The following is a 22,953-nucleotide window of genomic DNA, read 5'->3' as shown; positions in this document are numbered from 1 at the left end:
TGTCTCAGTGGAGAAGACAAACCCCTTGCTCTCTCTCTCTCTCTCTCTCTCTGTCTTTTCTTCTTTCTTTTTTTCAATTCGCAGGCAGGCAGGAAAGCGAGACGCTGGGAGGGACTGCAGTGCGTTAGCCGCAGCGTTACAGAAGCTTGTGAATGACTGCCGCTTGCCTGTCACAAGCTCTTCTGGACATTTTACATGAATGGCTCTTTTTCTGCTGCCTTAATGTCATGGGCTTCATCCCGTTGGATGCTTTTTAATGGGGCTGGGAGATCTGACATCACTATTTACGGTTGTATCCTTGCTGAATCCGGATGGCGTTTTAGTGAGATCGAATCTCGACGTTGTGTATTTGAGAGGGATGTTTAATTATTCAACAAAGCTCATTCAGAAGCAAAGCTTGGCTTGTTTTGCCTTCTGTAGGGGGGGATATTCGAGTGCCCGTGTGGATAGATTTATGCCGATGTTTCGTAGTATGTAAGGAAGAACGAACGTGACAAACAAAGAGATAAAGCCGTATTGGTCTTGTGATTTAAATTCGTGCACATTTTAAACTCGCCGTTAACAAAAGCTAGGTGGAACGCGGTTGTGGGCGAAAGGTGAACGCATTCAAATATATTTAACCCTGATGTCATTTAGGTAATTTGCTAGATTTTTATTTATTTTTATGTCACAGTCATGTGCAATCATTATGCTTACGTTTCATTAGAGCACCTTGCTTCTGAATTAAAGTAAAGCCACAATTGCACGTAAGAAAAATTAGCAATCGCTATGCACACCGACTCAAGTTTCATTCTATGTGGCGTACATGTGATCCGACAACATGCACGCTACTCTAATGTGATTTTTGCATTGAATTATGTCAGCAAATTATGACTGTTTTGGCATCATTTTGAGTAGTTTGATTCAAAGATCCTCCTTCGTTTTGACTGAGCTCGGATTTCACTCTTCTCAGTGATCTCTTTGTAGCATCTTTTTCATTGTATTTATCTGTTTTCACACGAACTGAATCAAAGCAGGAGGCGTTCCTATAGACAGGGCAAATTTTGCGAATTGATTGGTTCTACCGAGCAGTAAGTGGGAGTTTTTTTGTAACGGAAAGTGCTCTGCAGTGTAGAGTGAGTCTTTTGTTGAGAAGGGTCTCTCTCTCTCTCTCTCTCTCTCTCTCTCTCTCTCTCTCTCTCTCTCTCTCTCTCTCTCTCTCTCTCTCTCTCTCTCTCTCTCTCTCCCTCTCTCAGAGTGAGTCATGCATGTTCAGGGATCTGCCAGGATGCGGGGAGAGAGAGAGACATCTCTTCACTAGAGATCTGTCTCTCTCTCTGCCATCTCTGGCCCTCTGTAGAGGAGTGACCTCGCGCTGCTTTTCTCTCATCGTCCTCTGTCTCCATGGATTCCGCGTTTTGTGGTTTATTTTTGGTCCCCGAGTTGCTGCTGCGTGGCGTCGGATTTTCCTGACGACCACCCGCTCCCTTTCTTCAAACCCCTTCGAGGACGCTTTCTCAGCTCCAGCATGCAAAAGATGTGGACGGTTAGCTGGGAGTTGGATGTGTCCGTTCGTGTGTAGGCTGGCATACCGAGGGGAATGCTTCACCGTGCTAAATACAACCGATTCCGGAATGAGTCAGTGACGTCCGTCGATGAGCTTCTGCACGGTCTCTCCATGAACGCCAAGGTCTCGGCCGTCCCGCCGTCGCCGCCCGTGGGCGACCCTCCGTACGCCCCTCCAGCCGACCCCGAACCCTCGGAAGAGTCGGGAACCTTGTGCACCCTCATCAACAAAGTCTCCAACCTCAAATTCGCCAACTCCTCCGGTCTGCTGGGCATCAAGGGCCTGCCGTCTGCCGTGAAGGACCTGGCCGTGTCCAAACTCCAGGGAGGAGCGTCGGGAGGCGGATCCGGCAGCCCGGGCTCGTCTTCAGCGCCTCACGCCCCGCTGGAGCCCGGCTTCGTGAGCTCGGGGAAGAAGTGCAGGATGGAAGAGTCTCAGCCTGGAGGGGGAGAGGGATGGAGTCTGGGCGGGACGGGCGGGCTGGTGAACAAGCCGTCTCGTGGATGGCTGCACTCCAGCGAGAAGATTTCCGGACCTGGAGTGACGTACGTCGTTAAGGTAAGATCCAAATCCTTTCACTCTTCTTGCATTTCCCTTGTTGTGTTTTGTTTTTTTCATCAGCGTACAGCGTCTTCCTGTCCGTGTGCTGGTACAGAGGGATTATGTGTACGGTTTGGAATAGTGTAGGTCGCACGACTGACCACCAAAGCACAGGCTGTTCCGCCACATACAGTACCGTGCATGTTTACATGGCATCTGTTGCATTAATCTTGCATGCATGTGGAGGTGGGCGGGATGAATGAAGTCGTGTTATTTAATTTATATCACAGTTACAGTGTATAGAGATGTATAAATAAATAAATAAATCTATGCCTTCACTATTTCTCATATCACTCTCTGTTCTAGCTTGCACTATTCTGGACAATGTTTGAAACTCATGCAGTAATGTCTGTAAATAATCCAAAGAATTTACAGTCTCATTAGAATTTATTTGTTTTCTTTGTTCTAGTTGGAACTAAATGGACTCAAATCAAAAGACGATTATGCATAACAAATGGTTGACATTTTATTGAGTTGAGAACAAAAAAGTCAGATTAATATTATCAACACACTTGGTTTAGCATCAGTTGTCAAAAAATGGCCAGTTGCAAGTGCAATGTTGCCCAAACTTGTGAGGAAAGATCTATATTTTTCCGTATTCCTCATTATATGTCATATTTATTTATATAGCGCTTTATACAACACAGATGTTTCAAAGCAGCTTCACAGTAATAAACAGGAAAATAACAGTGATAATGTTGTAAAATTCGTAAATTACATAAGTGTAAAGCAGCTCTACAGAAGACAACAGTCTCATTATTCAGCTCAATTCAGTTCATTGTTGATTTAGTGCTGATCCAAAGGCAGTGTTGATGTTGTATGTAAATAAGATAAATCAGTACTGTCCGATCATAGCCATGAAACTCTATTTAACTCGGTATAGCATGTAGCCTCATTTCTGCCATCATTTTCCATAGAGTAATATTAATCATCTCTTAGTGAGAGGAGAGAACATATTGATGGTGTTCCGGTTGTCCGTGCGACCACTTTTTTTTTTTCTTACCTCCACAGATTTGATCTATTCAAATTAACTGCAAGTTTATCACATCAAAAGGGAAGTGCATGCAAATCGCGTAACCACGGCGACCAGTTAGCAGACCAGGGGGACGTTGTTCCGGCTACAGTAATGTTACTGTATCGTCTCCGGGGACCATGACGCGCTGCAAGACAGAGCTGTTATTCTTGTCCACATCTATATGCAAAGACAAACATGATAACTGATCTTTGATTTGTGCACGTACGCCACACGTCCACAAGTGTAACTTGCGTGTGGCACCTGTGCTCTGTGCGTTTGATTTAAAACGCTCATATATATTTATATCCAGGGTTCCAATGGTCAAACACCCTGGAAATATAATTTTGAATTAGTGAGTAAACTCTTGAAAAGTAATGGAAATTTCTGTAGTGCATTCTTGTATACATTAGCTTTAGAAATATAGACATCATTGCCTCCTTTTCGGGTTATTTGCAGACATTTTTTAGATGTTTGTGCATTAATAAGTGCATTAGTTCTAACTGATTTTGAACATGTTTGCATTATAGATCGTGCATATTGTGCGCTGACCTCAGGTCTTGCAGTATCATGTATTTTAAGCGTATCATCTAATGTGTTTGTGATCATATAAGCATGTTCTCAGCCTCATTGAGCTAAAGGTGACTCTGATTCGTGCGGAATGAATCATACATTATTCCCTCCTAGCTTTTTTCCCTTCTGAATTGTCAGTTGCTGTCGAGGCAAAACACGAACCGTCGACACGATTGAATTAGATGATGCAAACCAATGTGCATTGGAAGGGAACTAAATGTGTCTTTATTATCATTGACCAAGGTCTCTCAAAGCATTTAACGTGAAGAGAGTGACAGAGGAAGAAAAGGACAGTGTTTCTAGTTTGTAAGAGTTAGTTGGTAAAAGTTGGCAGCTTCAATAACAAACCCTTCCGGCGTCCCTCTGCAGGCTGAATGTGTGTTATTCTTTACAGTTCACTTATTGAGTGACCCTGTGCATGAACGCACACACACACACACCATGCTCCATTTCACTAAAAGGACAGCTGCTGACATTGACTGGACAGGCTGCTTCTCAAACACACACTACCAGCGTTCTGACAGACTACAGACTTTAGATACGGCCCAGGCTTGGTTTATGGGTTTAAGTGAAAATTTGTGCACTTAATTTATATCTATTAAAAGCAATAAGGCACTTGGGTCATGCCTTACAGTAAATATATAGTGCATGTTCAAGATTGTTGGCAGTTTAGTGTGCAAATATGTGTGTGTGTTATTCTGTGTGGCTGTGTTGATATATTATTAAGAGCCGGTTTCATTCTCATGTGTGAATTTGAATATCACATATAGAGCAATATATACGAGATAGCAAGTCTTGGCTTGTTTATATCCTCACAAAAATGTAAACTGCGTTATCGCACGATATATATATATATAGAGAGAGACTTCAGATGCAAAAGCATCTAAGTGCCATCTGAAATTTTCTTCTAAAATGAGCATTTTTTTTCAAGCTTGTATGTTTAAGTTCAGTAATTTCACTTTAATGACAATTAATAGGTCATTTTCATTGCCATTAAAGTGAAATAACTGAACATAAACATACAAGCTTGATAAAAATGATCATTCTAGAAGGAAATTTCAGATGGCACTTATATATATATATATATATATGTATGTATTAGATCCACCTTTATCCGCATACACACAGTATACTCATGTAAAGCAATTTTTTTTTTTCATTGCAAAATTTAACTATATTGTCACCCAGCACTTTATATAGTTATGTGAGAATATATACTATAGCAAATCTCAAATGCTTGATTGTTTATATCATCACGAAATGTAACTCTATTATCGCCCGGCTCTAATCTGCTAAATGTGACTATAAGGCATGAAGATAAACATTAACATTTTTTTATTAAGCTGCTTTGAAATTTGTATTGTGAAAAGATTTGATTTGACTTGATTATCTTGGCATGTTACTATATAATAGCCACTTTGTCTAATACAATCAGTCAATTAGCAATTAGCTTTCGTCATTGTATTTAGCTAAAAACTGTTGCTCTGACTCATCGTCCGTTTCCGGCCTCATTTCCTGTCTGCGCTTTGAATCGTACACCAGTGAGTTAATCTGGACTGTTAAAAAGAGAGGCAGTGAGGAGATGATTTTCCATGAACCACTCGAGTGATCTTAACTAATCAGCTCTGACAGCGTTCCTGGGAGAAGCCGAATCTGCCGTTGTTATACGGTTCTCAGGTGGGTTACTGCAGGTGAGTCACTCGTTTAGTCAAGGAAAGTTGTAGTGAGACTCTCAGTGAGTGAGTCATGCGGCTTTGAGGGATCGGTGACGTGACGGGCTGAGAAGAGCTGAGATGTGTTGATGCATGATGTCACTGTTGATGCATGATGTCATCGACTGGAGAGGACGTCACACTGTTCTCATGCGTTGCTCATTTTTAATTCACAGCTGAAGCACTGCTGGCTGTTTTTAGATTATAATTATATAAGGATTTTATTTATTTGTATTTTTATTCATGTTATTTAAGACTTTCTTATATAGTTCATGCAGAATTAGGATTTTGTGTTTGAGATTAATCCTTAAAGCTTTTTGTAGTTGATCACTTTTTATTTTATTTTATTCTTTTTTTATTTTTGTCCATGTAGGGTTTTGAGATTTTTATAGTTGAACTATAAAATGAGGTACATCCTTTGAAGTTGAAGTGGGGGTTTTTTTTCTGTTTAATTTTTTGCTTTTATCACTTTTTTTTATTTTATTTATTTTTTATTGAATATTTTCAAGGGTTTTGAGCTTTTTATAGATAAAATAATATCAGATGAGTCCTTGAAGCTAAAGTGTGATATATATATATATATATATATATATATATATAATATAATATAATATAATATAATATAATATATATATATATATATATATATATATATATATATATATATATATATTATTTTTTATTTTTTGTCGATTTTAGTTTTTTGCTTTTTGTTGTTGATCACATTTTATTTTATTTTTTTATTTTTTTTTGTCCATGTAGGGTTTTAAGATGTTTATAGTTAAAATATAACATGAGGTACATCCTTTGAAGCTGAAGTGTTTTTTTTTTTTTTTTGCTTTTGTAGTTAATCACTTTTCCTTTTTCTTTTTATTTTATTGAATACTTTCAAGGGTTTTGAGCTTTTTATAGATAAAAGAATATCAGATGAGTCCTTGAAGCTAAAGTGTGCTTAAAGTTTTTTTTTCATTGTCGATTTAGTTTTTTGCTTTTTGTTGATCACTTTTTATTTTATTTATTTCACTTATTAAATACTTTCTTATAGTTCATGCAGGGTTAGGGTTTTTAAGTTTTTATAGATTAAACGATATGATATGAAGGGTGTAATACTTAAGTGTCAAAATGCATTTTTTTTTTTCTTTTGCAGTAATCAATTTTATTTTAGCATAAAATGACAGACTGAAAAAATGTCTCTTTTATGCTGAAATAAAAAATTACAACAAATCCATTCGCTCCTTATCCAACAAATGTGTTCAAGTGAGTTTGAGAAGTCATGTGATCAGATCAGACATGATAATGCCGTGGTTTAGAGTTTATCACATCTGATGAGGGACATTGTGTGAAATAACAGTCTGTGATTTTGAAAAATTTGTTGTTTTCCTGAAGAAAATGTTTGATTGTGTGTCGGCATATGTGAGCTTGGCGTGTCTGTGTGTTTTTTGTATGTGGATATGTGACATTTGTGTGTGTGTGTAACAGTGTGTGACTGTAGACAGGCAGATTAAAGTATGAAAGGAATAGTTAAATCAAAAATGAAGATGCTGTCATAAATTACTCACCCTCAATGTCGTTCACAAACTGTATTTATTAATATTATTATTTGCTGTTATTTTATTGAATGCAAAAAGGGAGTTTTTGAAGAATCTTCATACAGCTCTTGTATGACCACAGACCATAGACTGTAAAAAAAAAAATGGATGACACATTTCCGCTTCCTTCCACTGTAGAAAAATGAAGCCAAAATATCCCAGAAATGATAGAAGTTATTTTGATATCGTGTTAACTCACAAGCATCACAAGCCATGTTTCCATCCGCCTACTTTTATGTGAATACGTGATATTGCATAAAAAATGCTGAATGGAAACAGCAATATGCAAGAGAAACTGCGCTCAATTGAGGCAGACAATTTTTTTTTTATCTAATAAGAAGACATGCGCATAAACTACGATGGAAACACATTAACTGGATGCACAACAAAAACCTCACGTGACTTTGCCTCAACAGAGCATGTGATTGGATAACTGGACTAACCAGCGGACCAATCGCATCGCACAGCATCTCAAATATTGGTTTGGTGGTTCTGAAATGCCTGAGCCAAAGACTGTCATCAGAATGATTCGGTTTAATTCCCTCCCAGACGTGTCTCGCATGTTTGGGTTCCCAAACGCAAGATATATCATGACAGTGTTTGACATCTGCCATAAGTCATTTATGATGTACGTAAACAGTCACAGTGGCTTCCCCCGATTGCAGCAATTTCTATTTTTATTACAGATATTTTGTGTCAGGAAGTGATGTTGTTGTTCTCTTGAACACATGGAAACGTTGCTTCATTCGCAAAGGTTTTATGCGATATTCCAATTTTGCAGAAAAGTTACATTTGCAACATTTGAATATAAATATGGTACTTTATAAATATGGTACTTTATCACACACGGGCAATGACAATATCTAGTTTTGAAGATGATTATCAGCTGTTCTAATCTCGTCTGTGTCCTTCTGTTTTCAGTATTTGGGCTGCATCGAAGTCCTCCGGTCCATGAGATCCCTGGACTTCACCACACGATCACAAATCACACGGTACAACCACTCTCTCTGTCTTTCTGCTAATGAAGAGGTGTAGAATAGCCACAAACTCTTCCTCTTATGTTGTACAAGGAATAGTAGCATGCATGGATTCACACACTTCCAAAGAAAGAAGTTTATCATATCATATACCATATATCATACTGGCACCTTTAGTAATTTTAATCCATCATTATCTTTATAAAAGATAAAGATAAAAGAAAAAATAGTAATTAACAGTGGTGTTAATAGCTTAAGATTTTGCTATAATTTTTTTTATAAAATTAGTGTGCTCTACCAACTTAGGGTGCAAATATCAATGAATATTAATAATCACAAAATAAAAAAATATTTTTCCTCAATTAAAAAAAAAAAAATTATTTTACAGTTTATTCATTTATTTTATAAATAAAATTATGTAAAAAGATTTAAAAAGAGGTGCAAATGTCAATTAATATTAATAATCACACAATGAAAAAAATATGCACTCATTTTCCTCAATTAAAAAAAAATATTATTTTACAATTTATTCATTTATTTTATAAAATAAAATTATGTAAAAAGGTGCAAATGTCAGTTAATACTAATAATCACACAATGAAAAAAATATATGATGATCTGCACTCATTTTCCTCGCTTTTTAAATATATTTTATTTTGCAATTTAGTTATTTATTTATTTATTTATTTTAAAAATAAGATTATGTAAAAAGATTGACAAAAACGAGTGCATCATTATATTTTTCATATATTTTTTTTCTTTTTTGTCTGTGAAACACAACCTAAGGTATTGATTTTACTAGTTTTTGTCCTAATGAATCAAGACTCTCCAATCCTACACATGACATGATATCTATTGAAGACAATAGAAGGGAGAGAGCATTTTAGCTGAGCGTGTTTGTAATGTTTAGTTTTCTCTTTTATATTATTTTTTCTTATGTTTATGAATTTATAAATATTGATGTTTTTGTTGTTTTGCCACTAAATCACAGGTAATGGCTTTTGTACTCTGCGTTTTAGTTGCTCTAACGGTTACATCACAGTTAATGGCTCCCGTGTGGCGTTACATGACTGTTATCAGCTTTTTTATGGCACTTTTATGTTTTTTTTCTTCTTTATTTGCACCCGCTGCCAAACACTCATTTATTGTTGCTAAAATGAGCGCATGAGATGTGAATGTAACCCATCCATGTGTGCTGCTGATGAGTCATTGCGTAACATTAGTGTAGAGGCAGCAGATCGGATCCCAGCGGACGCTGCTTGTTTATTGAGCGCTGGGCTGTGTGGGCCGATCCTCATACAGACGCTGGAGATGACATGTCATATCCTCTTTTCTGCCTGACTTCCTGCTCTCTCTGCTGTGGCGTTCGCACGAACACACCACACACTCCCGACTGCTCTCTGGACACAAGTCAGACGGGTGCAAAGAGGACTGTGATAGTTTATGTTTATTGTGCCTTGTGTAAAACATCTCATCAAATGTGTCGAGAACATGTCCAGAAAAAAAAATGCATTTATATTTCTTGGAATTTAAAATTCTCAATACTGTAATTTTTCAAATCCCAATTTCGCTACTATATATATAAGTATTTATACATCATGGTAGTATTTGTTGCATTGCATTTAGTAATGAGTGTCTTATGAAAATCAGCATTAATTTGAGCATTATTTAAAACAACTTGTCGGAACGCATTACAGAAATAGGAAAATGGTTAGAAATGTGCTTAATTGCTCTGAAAATTATGTCATTGTGCAAAATAATTTTTTTGGTCTTAAATAGGCTTAATTTTCTTTATACAAAATTCCGGTATAATTTATGATTTTTTTTTTTGGTAAATATGAACATTTTAAAAATGTTTAACCTTATCTATATATAATTTTTAGCAAATGTTTTTATATTTAAAATATAAATATTTATTATATTTTTATTTTATGTGAGTTTTATATAGGTTTTTTGTTTATATAATTATTATATTTATATTATTATTATTATTATTTATCAACAATGTATTTATCAAAAATAGTATATTTCCTTTCCTTTCAACCTTGTCAATATATAGTATTTTTAGCATTTTATATATATTTAAAATATTTTATATATATATATATATATATATATATATAAGTATATGCATTTATATAATTTTCTAGTTTATGTTTATAGTATTATTATTATTATTATTATTTGTATTTGCATTATTTAATATGAACCATCGGCAAGCCTAGATATTATCATGAGCGTCTGCTATTGAAAACCAGGCCGGATTGACAGAAACAGATCAGATCTATCCCAGAATGAACAGGTTTGCTCTGGCTCCAGAAGGACTGTTTGCACAGAGCATCATTACAGTTTGCTCTCTCTATACTTACTTACTCTTACTCACGTCTTTATATTTTTTGTAATTTCTCTCCACAGGGAGGCGATCAGTCTGGTGTGTGAAGCCGTCCCTGGTGCCAAAGGAGCTCTGCGCAAGAGAAAGGTAGAACGAGAGAAAACAGAGATGCTTTGTGAGGAGAGAATGTGTGGAAATATGTTAAAGAAAATAACTAAATTAGATGAGCTATTATACTGCACTCCATAGTTTCAAAGAAGTAACAACTCCATTCATATTCTCCATAGGAACATTTATTTTGAACGATTAAACCTTTAAAGACAGCCGTACAGTGAGCTACGAGGTTGTTAATTGATGGTATTTGCTTCTGCTGAAGGCGTCAGCTCACATTATTTCAGCTTAGTTTTAAAATAATTGTTTAACAGCAGAATTTGTGGTGGAAAAACTACATTACCCATGATGCTGTGCAGAACATTCAGACGTAAAATCAGAGAGTTGAAAAAAGCAACACGCCAAAAGATCACTTTAGTTTAGTCCCTAGTACCTACTCTTTTAAAAAATACTTAAATATTTGAATATATAAGCATATCTTGCAATACATTTTATATATATATACATTTCTAAAGTAGTAGTTTTATATTTCTCCATTGTTTTTAATTCGATTATGCCGTTTGCAATGCTTCATGGGATTGTAGTTCTTTCCCTCACTAAAGCCGTTAAACACACAGTCTTGTGCCTTTGTATTTTTGTCTGATTTTTCAAAAACTTTTTTTGCTTCAAATCAAAGTTTTGAAATCCTTATGGGAGAAATAAATGGAAAAAAATACTTCCGGAACCAACGCAGTGGCCACTGTTGCACTCTATCGAAAGCCCCTTAAAGTCGGACTTCCAACTTGGAAACTCGTGCAACAATCCACAAGCCTGGTTCCTTTGTGTTGCAATTATTAAGTATTATTATATTATTATAGCCTGCATATTCCCATTTGTTGTCTTAGGAAATGTTCAGTTTTCATGCAAAATAATATGTTGATGGTGCAAACATGATGTTAAAGGCATGTCAGGATGAAGCAAACTGAGTTACATACATTACATACAACAGATAGAGTTCTAGATGATTGTACATGACAACAGGAGGTGGAGGTTATAGATGCAGATCAACAAAGATAACATGCAAAAAAAAGACCAAAAGCGGGGCATCAGAAGGTTTGGAGTGAGATAAAGACAGTTAGAGATCAAATAAAGGCTGGAGAAAGAGAAACGGCATGCTGCAGTGTGTGTGTGTGTGTGTGTGTGTGGGCATACTGTTAGCACGGTGACTCATTCTGTGCTGAGCAGCAGTAATCAGGCCTCATGCCTCCTGCTGTGTGTGTGTGTGTGTGTGTGTGTGTGTGTGATGCACGTTTGCTGCGAGGATTGCAGCCGTGGAAAGGGACGTGTCCGCTTTCAAATGAACAGACGTGTGTGTGGGGATTTTAGGGAACTTTTAAAGCGTGCTGCGCTGTATGTCCTGATTTAATGGAGCCACACTGGATCAGTTTAGCACACAAACACAGAATGATGCGATTCGTGTGTGTGTGTGGGGTTTTTTTTTCTTCAATTTCTTCCATTAAGTAATATGAATGAAGACTGGAGTGATTTGAATTTAATAAGTTTAAAAAGCGCATTTTAATAGGCAAAGCATTTACAGCTAAATAAATTAGTAAAATCAATTAAAATAATATAATTAAAATGTATCAAATATTAAATAAATATTAAAAAATAACAATATTTAAATAAAAATGTACAATAACAATAAATCAAATTAACATGAAATATATTTTTAAAAAATCATTCCAGTGTTATTATACAATGAGATACTAATGTAGTTTTTATTAATAATTAGATTTTTTTTGTACATTTTCATTTTAGTTCAAATTTTAATCATTTGTAAAAGTTTTTTTTTTTAAATATGTCTATAGTTTTTATTAATTTTTATTTCAGTTTTAGTTATTTTATTATTTTATATATATTTTATTTTAGCTAACATTTTTTTTATTTCAAACAACAACAACAAAATAATGTTTTTATGGTTTTAGTTTTAGTGAACTATAATAACCCTGAATCATTCAGAATATATTTAAATAAAAATGTATAATAAAAACTTTATAAAAACTATATAAAATATTATTATTATTATTATTATTATTATTATTATTATTATTATTATTATTATTATTATTATTATTATTATTGAATATTATTAAATATTGAAATATAAAATCAAATCATGTGGTTGAAGCTACTATTCAATGCAGGGCACATAATTATCAAGCAGTCTAACACTGTCTCAACACCAGACGCAAGCGGCGCGACGCGATAAAAGACAGAACGAGCCCATTATAATCACGATGCCCCGCTCTATTTCTGACGTATTTCAAATGCAACTCCTGACAGGAACGGCAAATGGATTTGCAGCGGTAGCTTCGTCACTTTCGGTGTAGACGGTGTAAGAAATCAGCGATCATCACATAGCGCAATAAGGAAATTAAGAAACAATTAAGAAGTATAATCTGAATGTGTGTCTTTCTCTCTTTCAGACTCCCTCGAAACTTCTCTCCAGTATTTTGGGCAAGAGTAACCTGCAGTTTGCTGGAATGAGTATCAATCTCAACATCTCCACCAGCAGTTTAAACCTGATGACACCGGACTCCAAACAGGTACAAAAACACACACATCTCTCTCTCTCTCTCTCTCTCTCTCTCTCTCTCTCTCTCTCTCTCTCTCTCTCTCTCTCTCTCTCTCTCTCTCTCTCTCTCTCTCTCTCTCTCTCTCTCTCTCTCTCTCTCTCTCTCTCTCTCTCTCTCTCTCTCTCTCTCTCTCTCTCTCTCTCTCTGTCTCTCTGTCTCTCTCTCTCTCTCGATGAAGTGTTTTATTGCAGATGAATGATGCTCCTTCCTGTTTCCACAGATAATAGCCAATCATCACATGCAGTCCATATCCTTTGCCTCCGGTGGAGATCCGGTAAGACTTCACAACATCACACCAGTGATTCATTCTTCAGCTGACGTTCAGTCTCACGACACTTTATGGCAAATCTCAGAGCGCTCGGGGGGGAAATGAAGGTGTTTCGCTTTTAATGATTATTTTCCACCCTTTGAGACTTCTGTTCGTAAATGACCTCATGACTGGCTAGTCTCTGTATACTAGTTGTTTATGAGATCAAGTTGCTGAATATTGAATAAATATTGATATGTTAATGTGGGTCATATGTTAATTAGCTCGTAATCGTGATGTCATACTATTTTTATTCCATTCCATTTCCATTTTTAATGATTAAATGTGGGCGGTCACATGTGAATGAACTCATAGATATAATGTCATAATAAATTTTCTCTGTCTTCTGTCAACAGGACACGACTGATTACGTGGCTTATGTAGCGAAAGATCCTGTTAACCGGAGAGGTATTACTCCCGTCTTCTCTTATGTTGAGAGGAACACTGTTTGTTTGAGTGTGTGACCTGTCAACTTTTGACCAGTAGCAAATGAATTATCACCTTTACTAATTTCATAATATCTCCATAACATTCACAGTGATGTTTGGTGCAGAGTTGGCGAGGCTCTTTGTTGATCAACCACAGTTTTAGCTCTATGGCTCCTGAGGGCCATTTCATTGTGTTTCCCACACTGGGCCGCCCTGTAGCGCTACATCCACAAACAAGCGTGATTGATCAGTCCGCCACGGCTGCATTTAGCATCAAAAAATCAATTTCTGTGGCTGTTATATCTTCCTCTCTTTTCATTTCATGGATCTTTTAACTTCCTGTCAGCGCAGAGGCCACGTTTTAAAACTCTTTCCGTACTTTCTAATGCATTTTTGATATTGTCAGAGGAAAGATCCTGTAATGAACACTTCACAGCGGAGTGAGTCAGCAAATCGCCATCCGTTTCACCATCTGCTGATATCTAAAGCTTCAGCACGCGTGCGTGTCTTGTGTGTGTGTGTGTGTGTAGCTGTATGTCAGATTGATTGTTGCTTCATTTGTGTTTCATGTATTTTGATGAATAAAAAACACGTTCATGTCACAGCTCACCCTAAAATTAAATAATTTCAAAATAAAACGCTTAATAAGAAAGATGAAATATTTTTTGTCAACTTGCATGCCGTATGACAATTAACCAACATCAGAGAACGTGAATATGCAAATGTGTTGTTAAATATTGAAATATAAAAATAAATACAAATATTTTAAAAATAATTAAAATCAAAAAGGCTTTATATATATATATATATATATATATATATATATATATACAGTATATATACATTTAAAAATAATTGTATTGCAGTACAAATAAAATAAAAAAAAATACTATTTCAATATCATACATACATATATATATATATATATATATATATATATATATATATATATATATATATATATATATATATATGTATGTATGTATGATATTGAAATAGTATTTTTTTTTTTTTTTATTTGTACTGCAATACAATTATTTTTAAATGAACATATAGGCTGTACAGCAAATGCTACCATGATGGACAAAAGCATCACAATTTCAAAAATATAAAAATTTTCGGACTAAACTAATGAGAATTTAGAGGGTTAAATGTGCTATTGTCATTAATTGGATATGTTTTTTTTGTTTTTTGGGGTGAAATATGACCCATGCATGTTCTTGACAGGTTTGGTGAGATTCATCCTGACTGTGTGTTGATTTCTAGCATGTCATATTCTGGAGTGCTCCGACGGTCTGGCTCAGGATGTGATCAGTACGATCGGTCAGGCGTTCGACCTGCGATTCCAGCTCTATTTGCAGTGTCCGTCCAGCAAACCCTCATCCATGCACGACAAGTGAGTCCACACAGACACCTTCAGGACTATGAGCCTGAGGCTGCCTCTACATCTCATTTGTCCTCTCTTCAGGGTTATGAGTACGGACGAGCCCCCGTGGACAGAGGAAGGGGAGGAGTCCGCCGATCATCACTACTACAACAGCATTCCCGGGAAGATGCCTCCACCTGGAGGATTCATTGATGCTAGACTGACCAATCAGACGCAAGACAGCAGCCAGGTCTGCAGCACTAATCACTCACACACACTGACAGGAAGTGACCTGACCGGGGATCAGTAGTCACTCAAGCTCAGTTCGTTCTGTAAATGCAGTACATGTGTTTTGGTAAAGAATGATAGTAAAGGATTATGCTATGATAAAGTGTGCGTAAAACATAGTTTTTATTTCTGTTGATAAAAGAAATCAGGTCTCTAAAATCAGAGGCAGACAGAGTACACAGCTACATTACTTGAGTAAAAGTACAGATACCCCTTGCTAAATTTTACTCAAGTACAAGTAAAAGTACTACAGTCAGATGTCTACTTAAGTAAAAGTACTGAAGTACTTGTTTTTAAAAGTACTTGAGTATCAAGAGTACAAGAGTACATTTTCTAAATATTGCATTACTACTGCCACAGTGCTTTCATTGGTAAACACAGCAAACACTTGAAGCGAAAACTATCATTAACTTGTTCAGAAAATTGAAATAGTCTGGCGAGGTGGGGCACGGGTTGGCACATTCGCGGGATGCGATATTTTTTTTTCCCCAGGATGGTAGGGGAAGACTCATGAATATTCATTAGGGAAGTCATCCCTGATTGGTCTGATGACCTACCCCTAACCCCACCCCTAAACCTACCCATCACTGGGGTTAAGACCAATCAGGGATGACTTCCCTAATGAATATTCATGAGTCTTCCCCTACCATCCTGGGGAAAAAAATATCGCTCCCGGGATGGACCTGCTGCGTCTTCATCCATTGTTTCGTCCATGGTTTCGTCTCTTATCTAAATCTGACCATGGAGTTGACTTTGGCGGAAAGCTGAAGGTGATTGCTGATAGGCTGTCCCAAACAGTGGCGCCTGCACAATCCAATCACATTTGAGAGGGTTTCCGAGATGTTTTTTTTTTTTTTTTTTTAGAAGAAGTAACAGGTACTCACAGTTATGGATAGAAATGTAGCGGAGTAAAGAGTACAATATTTGCCTCTCAAATGTACTTGAGTAAAGTCATGAGTACTCCCCAAAAATGATACTCGAGTAAAGTACAGATCCCTCAAAATTGTACTTAAGTACTGTACTCAAGTAAATGTACTCAGTTACTGTCCGGCTCTGTCTAAAATGAATCGGGGGACTATTTTAAATTGAGGGAACCAAACATATCTGATATTAATGGTAATAATATTTACTTAAATTTAAATTCTATTTTTATACAATTTTGTTATAATATTGAAATGACTGACACAAAATACAAAACAATTCCAACTTTTCCAACATATATAATAATTAAATTAAAATAAATATTATATTTTGTTAAAATATTAAAAGAAACAGCACAAAATATAGAACAATTCCAACTGTCCCACTCCAACATATATAATAATTTAATTAAAATAAATATTATATTTTGTTATAATATCAAAAGAAACAACACATAACAATTACAACTGTCCTCCTCCAACATATATAATAATTCTATTCAAATAATATGTAAATATTAAATATTGTTACAATACCGAAACCAGCAACACAAAATGCAGAACTATTCCAACTTTCCCACTCCAACATATATAATAATATAAATAAAATAACAACTTAACATAAGAAAATGACTTGAGTTACAGTTATCAGTACAGTATTACTTATTGTTTAAAAAAAAAAACTCACATTCCACATGATCTGCTTCTTAATAACGTGTATAAATGTTGACATTAGTGAATGACTTCCTGTAGTGTGGACTGTTTCCTGTCTGTCAGTGAATGTGAATGTCAGAGATGAGGAGGGGTTTCATTATTGTTGTTGATGACTCATATGCTGTCCACACAGGGCGCTGGAGTCGACCAGACGTACTACCAGGGCCGACCCATGTTCTTCCAGCAAGGTACAATTCACTTTTATTTTCACATTTAGACAGTTAAAGAGACAGATCACATAAAAACCTTTGTGGCAAACCTGTATGATACAAAAGATGATGTTTTGAAGAATGTATAATATCTTGAAGAATATCTTTTTTTTTTTTTTTCTGTCTGTGCTTCTCATTTAGGGTCCTGTGACATATACAGTCTCCCTGAGGTCAAAGGTCAAGCCCCTAAAGCAGGAGAAGTCCCCACGTATGTGAACACACAGCACATTGACACGCAGGTGTTGGCCGCCCTGCAGGGAGAGGCGGAGGCGGCGTCCGATTCGGGCACGACCGGGACAGCTAAAGACAGCCCGAGGAAGGACCTCTTTGACATGAGTAAGAGTTTAGAGTAAACACAGCTTCCGATAGGAAAAAAATATTAATTGTGCAAATGATTTGGTTAAAATCAGAGAACAACACAGCCATTCCTTTCAACAGCTAGAGAGCAGGGGTTGCACAGACTAGTCGACTTTAATGCTCTGCCATGACACTTTAAGCTGGACGTCAATTAGTCGCTGATCATTCATGGCCTATAGAGGGCAAAACAGGATAATAAATCTTTGAAGTCCACTTTTACGCTCCATTTCCAAACAGTTAAAATGTCTAATAAATGCATACTCAGAGAGCGCTCCACAAGATGTGTTTCATCAAACCATCTGGATGCTCAAAATTGATCGAGTGAATTCACGTTTTAAACCGCTTATTGTACACGCAAGTTAATCGCCGTTCTAAACTAATGCACTGCTGCATTGTAACGTACACGCATACAGACAGTAGCTCGCAGATCACATGAAGATCGCACACACCGAATCATTCAGTACTGCAGAAATGTATTGTAAACTCTGTTCTGTGATTTATCAATAAAATAGCTTAGAATCTGAAAAGTTCTAGCATATATTTCTTAGTAACTAAAACCCACAGCTTCACTATTAGTAGAGAGACGCTGCCAGGTAGAATTAATTCTTACGCAATCGATCTCTTACTCATGCAATCATATAAATGTAATCTTTATTGTGCTACTTGATCTGTATCTGATTTAGAACGAGCAGAAATCTGTGAGAAATATAACGACCCAAAGACAAAAGAACTGATAAGTATAAGCTGTTATGTAGGAGCGCTGTGTCAATATGCCAGAGCTGAGCACAAGGCAACCCGTGTTCGAGTCTCAGCTCGAGGTTCAGGCTTATTTGCTCATCAATGACATCATCAACGACTTTGACTCTACTTTAATCATATAAATGTCTGAAGTCTCGATAAGTAAATGTGGTTGTCAATCCCAAAAACTGACAGTGTGAACGTAGCCTGTGAGTATCTACTGTATGTATGCGGATAAAGTGACATTTTGCAACGAAATAAAAATATCCGCACATGAGATAACAGGTTTTGTGTGACGCCCTCAGAGCCGTTTGAGGACGCCATCATGACTCAGTCTCCAGCTCCTCCGGCCTCAGAGCTACACAAAGCGGCGTCCGTGGATAACTCCAGTCCGCTGCTGATGCGAGCGGCCGCCCTGAGAGCTCAAGAGGAGCTGGAGGACCACGCGTGGTATCACGGAGAGATGAGCCGGCGCCAGGCTGAGAAACTGCTGCTTCACGACGGAGACTTCCTGGTGCGCAAGAGCGCCACAAACCCGGGGTCATACGTGCTGACGGGGATGCACAACGGCCTGGCCAAACACCTGCTGCTGGTCGATCCAGAGGGAACGGTGAGAACTGCGCACCCACAGTCAAACCAACATTTATTCAGACGCCTTCGACATTTCTCACATTATCACAGTTTATTCGCTATCGTTTAGAAAATGGTAATAAAATATGACAAGTTATCACATCAGTTGATATTTCACTGGTTTCGTCCATCCTTCTGTTAGACTGTCTCACAGATGAATTATGTTGTATATGTCAGCTTTTAAATTTAACTACACAATTAGATAATACCAATCATTTTTGGTCCCAAATTTTTATACATTTTACTGGTAGTCACTGTATGAAGAATTATTGGGAATAATATGTCACAGTTTAATTTATTTTGCTATCCTCACATTCATAAATGAACTAAAGTGTCCTGAACCCACTAGGTGCTAAAAATTATATCTGGTGTCTGAATAATGTTTGGTTTGAGTGTAAATGTTAGTCGATGAGAAGAGGCTTGGTCGACCAGATGTTAATTAGTTGGTTGATCACAGAAAATAAAAAACTCCACAGGCAAAGTCCGATGGACAGATCGTTAACACGGCGGATCCATCCAAACATTCATTGACTTATCACTTTTTAACATATTAGTAGTAGCCTAACGTTAGCCGCTCACTCTAACGCTAACCTAGATAAATGTGTGCTATTATTAGGCGCATTTCCAAGTGTTCATGTGGAGTGTGTGTGGAAGCTAAATTAGTACAGCGCTTGCTGCATGCCATTTTTAACTTAACGTGCATTTCTCTCTATAGGCATGTCTGAGGCGATGAGGGTCAGCCTCGTCCACTTCATTCACATCTTCAAAGTGTGCACTTAATTGATCTTTTAAAGGCTCATTATGGTTTAGTACACTGCACAGCCAAAAAAAAAGTCGCCAGCATGTTATATGTCCGGCAACAGTTCTTCTAACCCTAACTGATGGAGTGTGTAGCTTTTCATTAGTTAAACACACATGTATGAAGACACATCATGGCCATATTCCAAGAGTATAATATCAAGATTCATCAGGCTCAGATTGTGAGAGAATGGTTGTTAGAATTGTCAATACTTGTTCTTGACCAAAAATTGATGCACCTTTTGATGGAAATAATTAATGTAAATAAAGGTTACACTTTATTTTAAGGTGTCGTTGTTACAGTGTAATTTTATATTTAAGTACTGAGTAATATTAAGCAACTACATGTACTTACAATAGGGTTAGGGTAGGATTAGGGTTTGGTTGAGGGTTAGTTGCATGTAATTATACATAATTTACAGTTATTACTATGGTAAGTACATATAACATATGTAACAAGGACACTAAAATAAAGTGTTACCTAAATAAATGTTGTGATGCAATTCATGTGTGAAATGATTCTTCATGCTCCTCCCAGCCATTCTTTCACAGTTTGAGTCTTGATATTGTCATCCTGGAATACGGTCATGATGTGTCTTCCTACATGTGTGTTTAAGAAATGAAAAGCTACACACTCCATCAGTTAGGGTTAGAAGAACTATTGATGAACACATAACATGCTAGAAACATAATAATCACTGCAATAATGATCCAATCATAGACACTTTAAATCCAAACAGCAACTTTTTTTTTTTTTTTTTGGCTGGGCAGTGTGATTAATGTAGGACAATGCAAGCAGTGTTACATATATACTTGCGATTAGTCTATTAATGGCTTAAATGAAGGACTACCAGTAGACTAGGAAAATCTTTGGTCGGACGCAGCTCTACTATTCAACTATAGTTAATTTGACTAATTCCATAAAGCCTGTAAAAGATGTTGCTAAAGTGTCATTTTATCCATGAGAATGAGTTGAAAAATTGATATATATAGTATTTCTTAAAAAGAACAAGGCAGCTCTGAGCATTGATGTTATAAATATCACCTATGAAAGCAGTGGGTTCAAACGTCTCTAGAGACACAGAGAAAATGCTTCTATTTTGGGTTCGTTTGTAGTTCAATCAAACACTGAAGTTCAATGTACAACATTTGGAGTGAAAAGTTGAACATGAATTTAAGAAGTAAAAGTTTAAGAGTCACATGATCGATTTAATCAGTCACATAATCAGAAATACTGCAATGTATCTTCATTTTACATCATAACTTTACTTTTCTAAATCCTAAAACATTTAAACTTCAGGTTTTAATGACAGAAATCCCATATTTCCTCAGGATAAATTGAGTCTCTTCTGCTCACCAGGGCTGCATTTATTTGATCAAAAACACTGTAAAAATGTGAAATATTACAATTTAAAATAGCTGTGAATATATTTTAAAACGTAATTTACTAATCAGTTAATCATTACTCCAGTCTTCAGTGTCACATGATCCTTCAGAAATCCTTTTAATATGATGATTATATGTAATATCAATGTGCTGTGGAATATTTTTAAGGATTCTTTCATAAGTTTAAAAAAACAGCAATATTTTTGTAACATTATAAAATGTCTTTACTGTCACTTTTGATCAATTGAATGAATCCTTATCCAATAAAAGTATTAATTTCTCTACGTTTATACAGTAGTGAACATGCAAGCGTCTTTCAGTCCTGTGTGCTTAAACTCTCAAATCAAATTTATGTCTCCTCAAGGTTCGGACGAAAGATCACATATTCGAGAGCATAAGCCACCTGATTGGCCATCACCGTGACAACAACCTGCCAATCGTCTCGGCAGGAAGCGAACTGTGTTTGAAGCAGCCGGTCGACAGAAAACAGTGACGACGCCTGAAAACACGTGGAGTTTTACGCAAACAAACTTTCCGTCGGTGAACACGTCGCCGGCTGTCAAACTGCTTGACTGTGACGCCGGAGGACAGCGTTTTTAGAGAACGAAAGAGGAATCGACCCCGATTTATAGAACTGATACAGTTATTTTATTGCGCTGGTTGAGAATCTATATTTTTGAAGAAGACGCTGGTGGACTTTGTTGTAAAGTTGGAAGTTTGGAACTCGGATCTCCAAGAGGGGATGAGAGGAAAACCAGATAAAGAAAAAGTATTTTAGAATAAATAAAAAAAAAGTTTTAGTTTTGTCTATCAAGCACAACTGGATTTTAATGTTCGTTGGTAAGAGATAGAAGGAAAACAAATATTTGAGAAAACGAAAAACAGGAAAAAAAAACAAAAGCTGTTTCTATTGACCTATTTTAGGAGTTCGTCCTTTACTGCAGCTAGTGTGCCAGATCCTTTGGTAGCTTCTATCCAATCACTGTTGATTATGCTTTTCAGAGGGAAGATGACGTGAATGTGTTTGCTTTAACAGAAACCACACTCCGACATGCTGCACGTACACACACCACGACCAAAAACACACACACACACGCACACACGGCTTTAAAGTACCTACATTTTTGTATGACGTTGAAACCTGTGGCACTCGCATGACTTAACTTAACTGTACTTGTGCTGATTGTTGGTAGCATCCAGAGCCCCAGCGGAGGTGCTTTTGTGTATGCTCACAATGTTAAATATTTATGCTTCCCAGTATTCATTGAGCTTAGCTCCTTCTTTAAACGTGTCAGAGGTGTGTAGTCGCTCGGTTCGGGGCTTACTTTATACCTTGGATGTTTCTATCAGTTAGGACTTTCATGGTTTGACTGTGGGCTTCACAAACAGACAAATTGGTATTATAATTCTTCTTCTGATGATTATTTTCAATTAAACGGTTCTAAGTGAATAGCACAATCTACTCTTTTTGGTCTGATGTGGTTTTGCACAGTCTAATTACTGGATGAACTGGAATATTACTGGATTTTTCACTGTTTTAGACACACGCTTTCAAAAAAAACACAAAAAAACAAGTCATGTTTATTACACCGTAAACGTTTAGTTTTGTCTTTTAAATCCACATTTCGGATGAATGAAATTTGCATCTGATACAATTACTAATTAGAAATTAGCAGCAAGATAATGTTATCATGCATAAAGGTGCATCTCATAAAAATCAACACGAAATTATATTTTTGTCAAGG

The 22,953-nt window shown here is 36.5% G+C and overlaps 1 protein-coding gene across 1 annotated transcript; it reads left to right on the top strand.

The window, feature by feature from the left end:
• The first annotated feature begins 1,064 nt into the window (after positions 1 to 1,064).
• On the top strand, positions 1,065 to 22,108 carry shc3 (SHC (Src homology 2 domain containing) transforming protein 3). Its single transcript, XM_084136200.1, has 12 exons — positions 1,065 to 2,104; positions 7,954 to 8,024; positions 10,425 to 10,488; positions 12,918 to 13,037; positions 13,288 to 13,341; positions 13,731 to 13,782; positions 15,069 to 15,198; positions 15,271 to 15,418; positions 17,224 to 17,278; positions 17,441 to 17,635; positions 18,700 to 19,004; positions 21,573 to 22,108. Exons 1-12 carry the CDS (start codon positions 1,580 to 1,582, stop codon positions 21,699 to 21,701), a joined length of 1,848 nt encoding a protein of 615 aa, XP_083992326.1. The 5' UTR covers positions 1,065 to 1,579; the 3' UTR covers positions 21,702 to 22,108.
• The last annotated feature ends 845 nt before the right edge of the window (positions 22,109 to 22,953 follow it).

This window comes from Abramis brama (assembly GCF_963993115.1).
Source record: "Abramis brama genome assembly, chromosome: 15".
Lineage (NCBI taxonomy): Eukaryota > Metazoa > Chordata > Actinopteri > Cypriniformes > Leuciscidae > Abramis > Abramis brama.
This window is presented reverse-complemented; position numbering and strand designations above follow the sequence as displayed.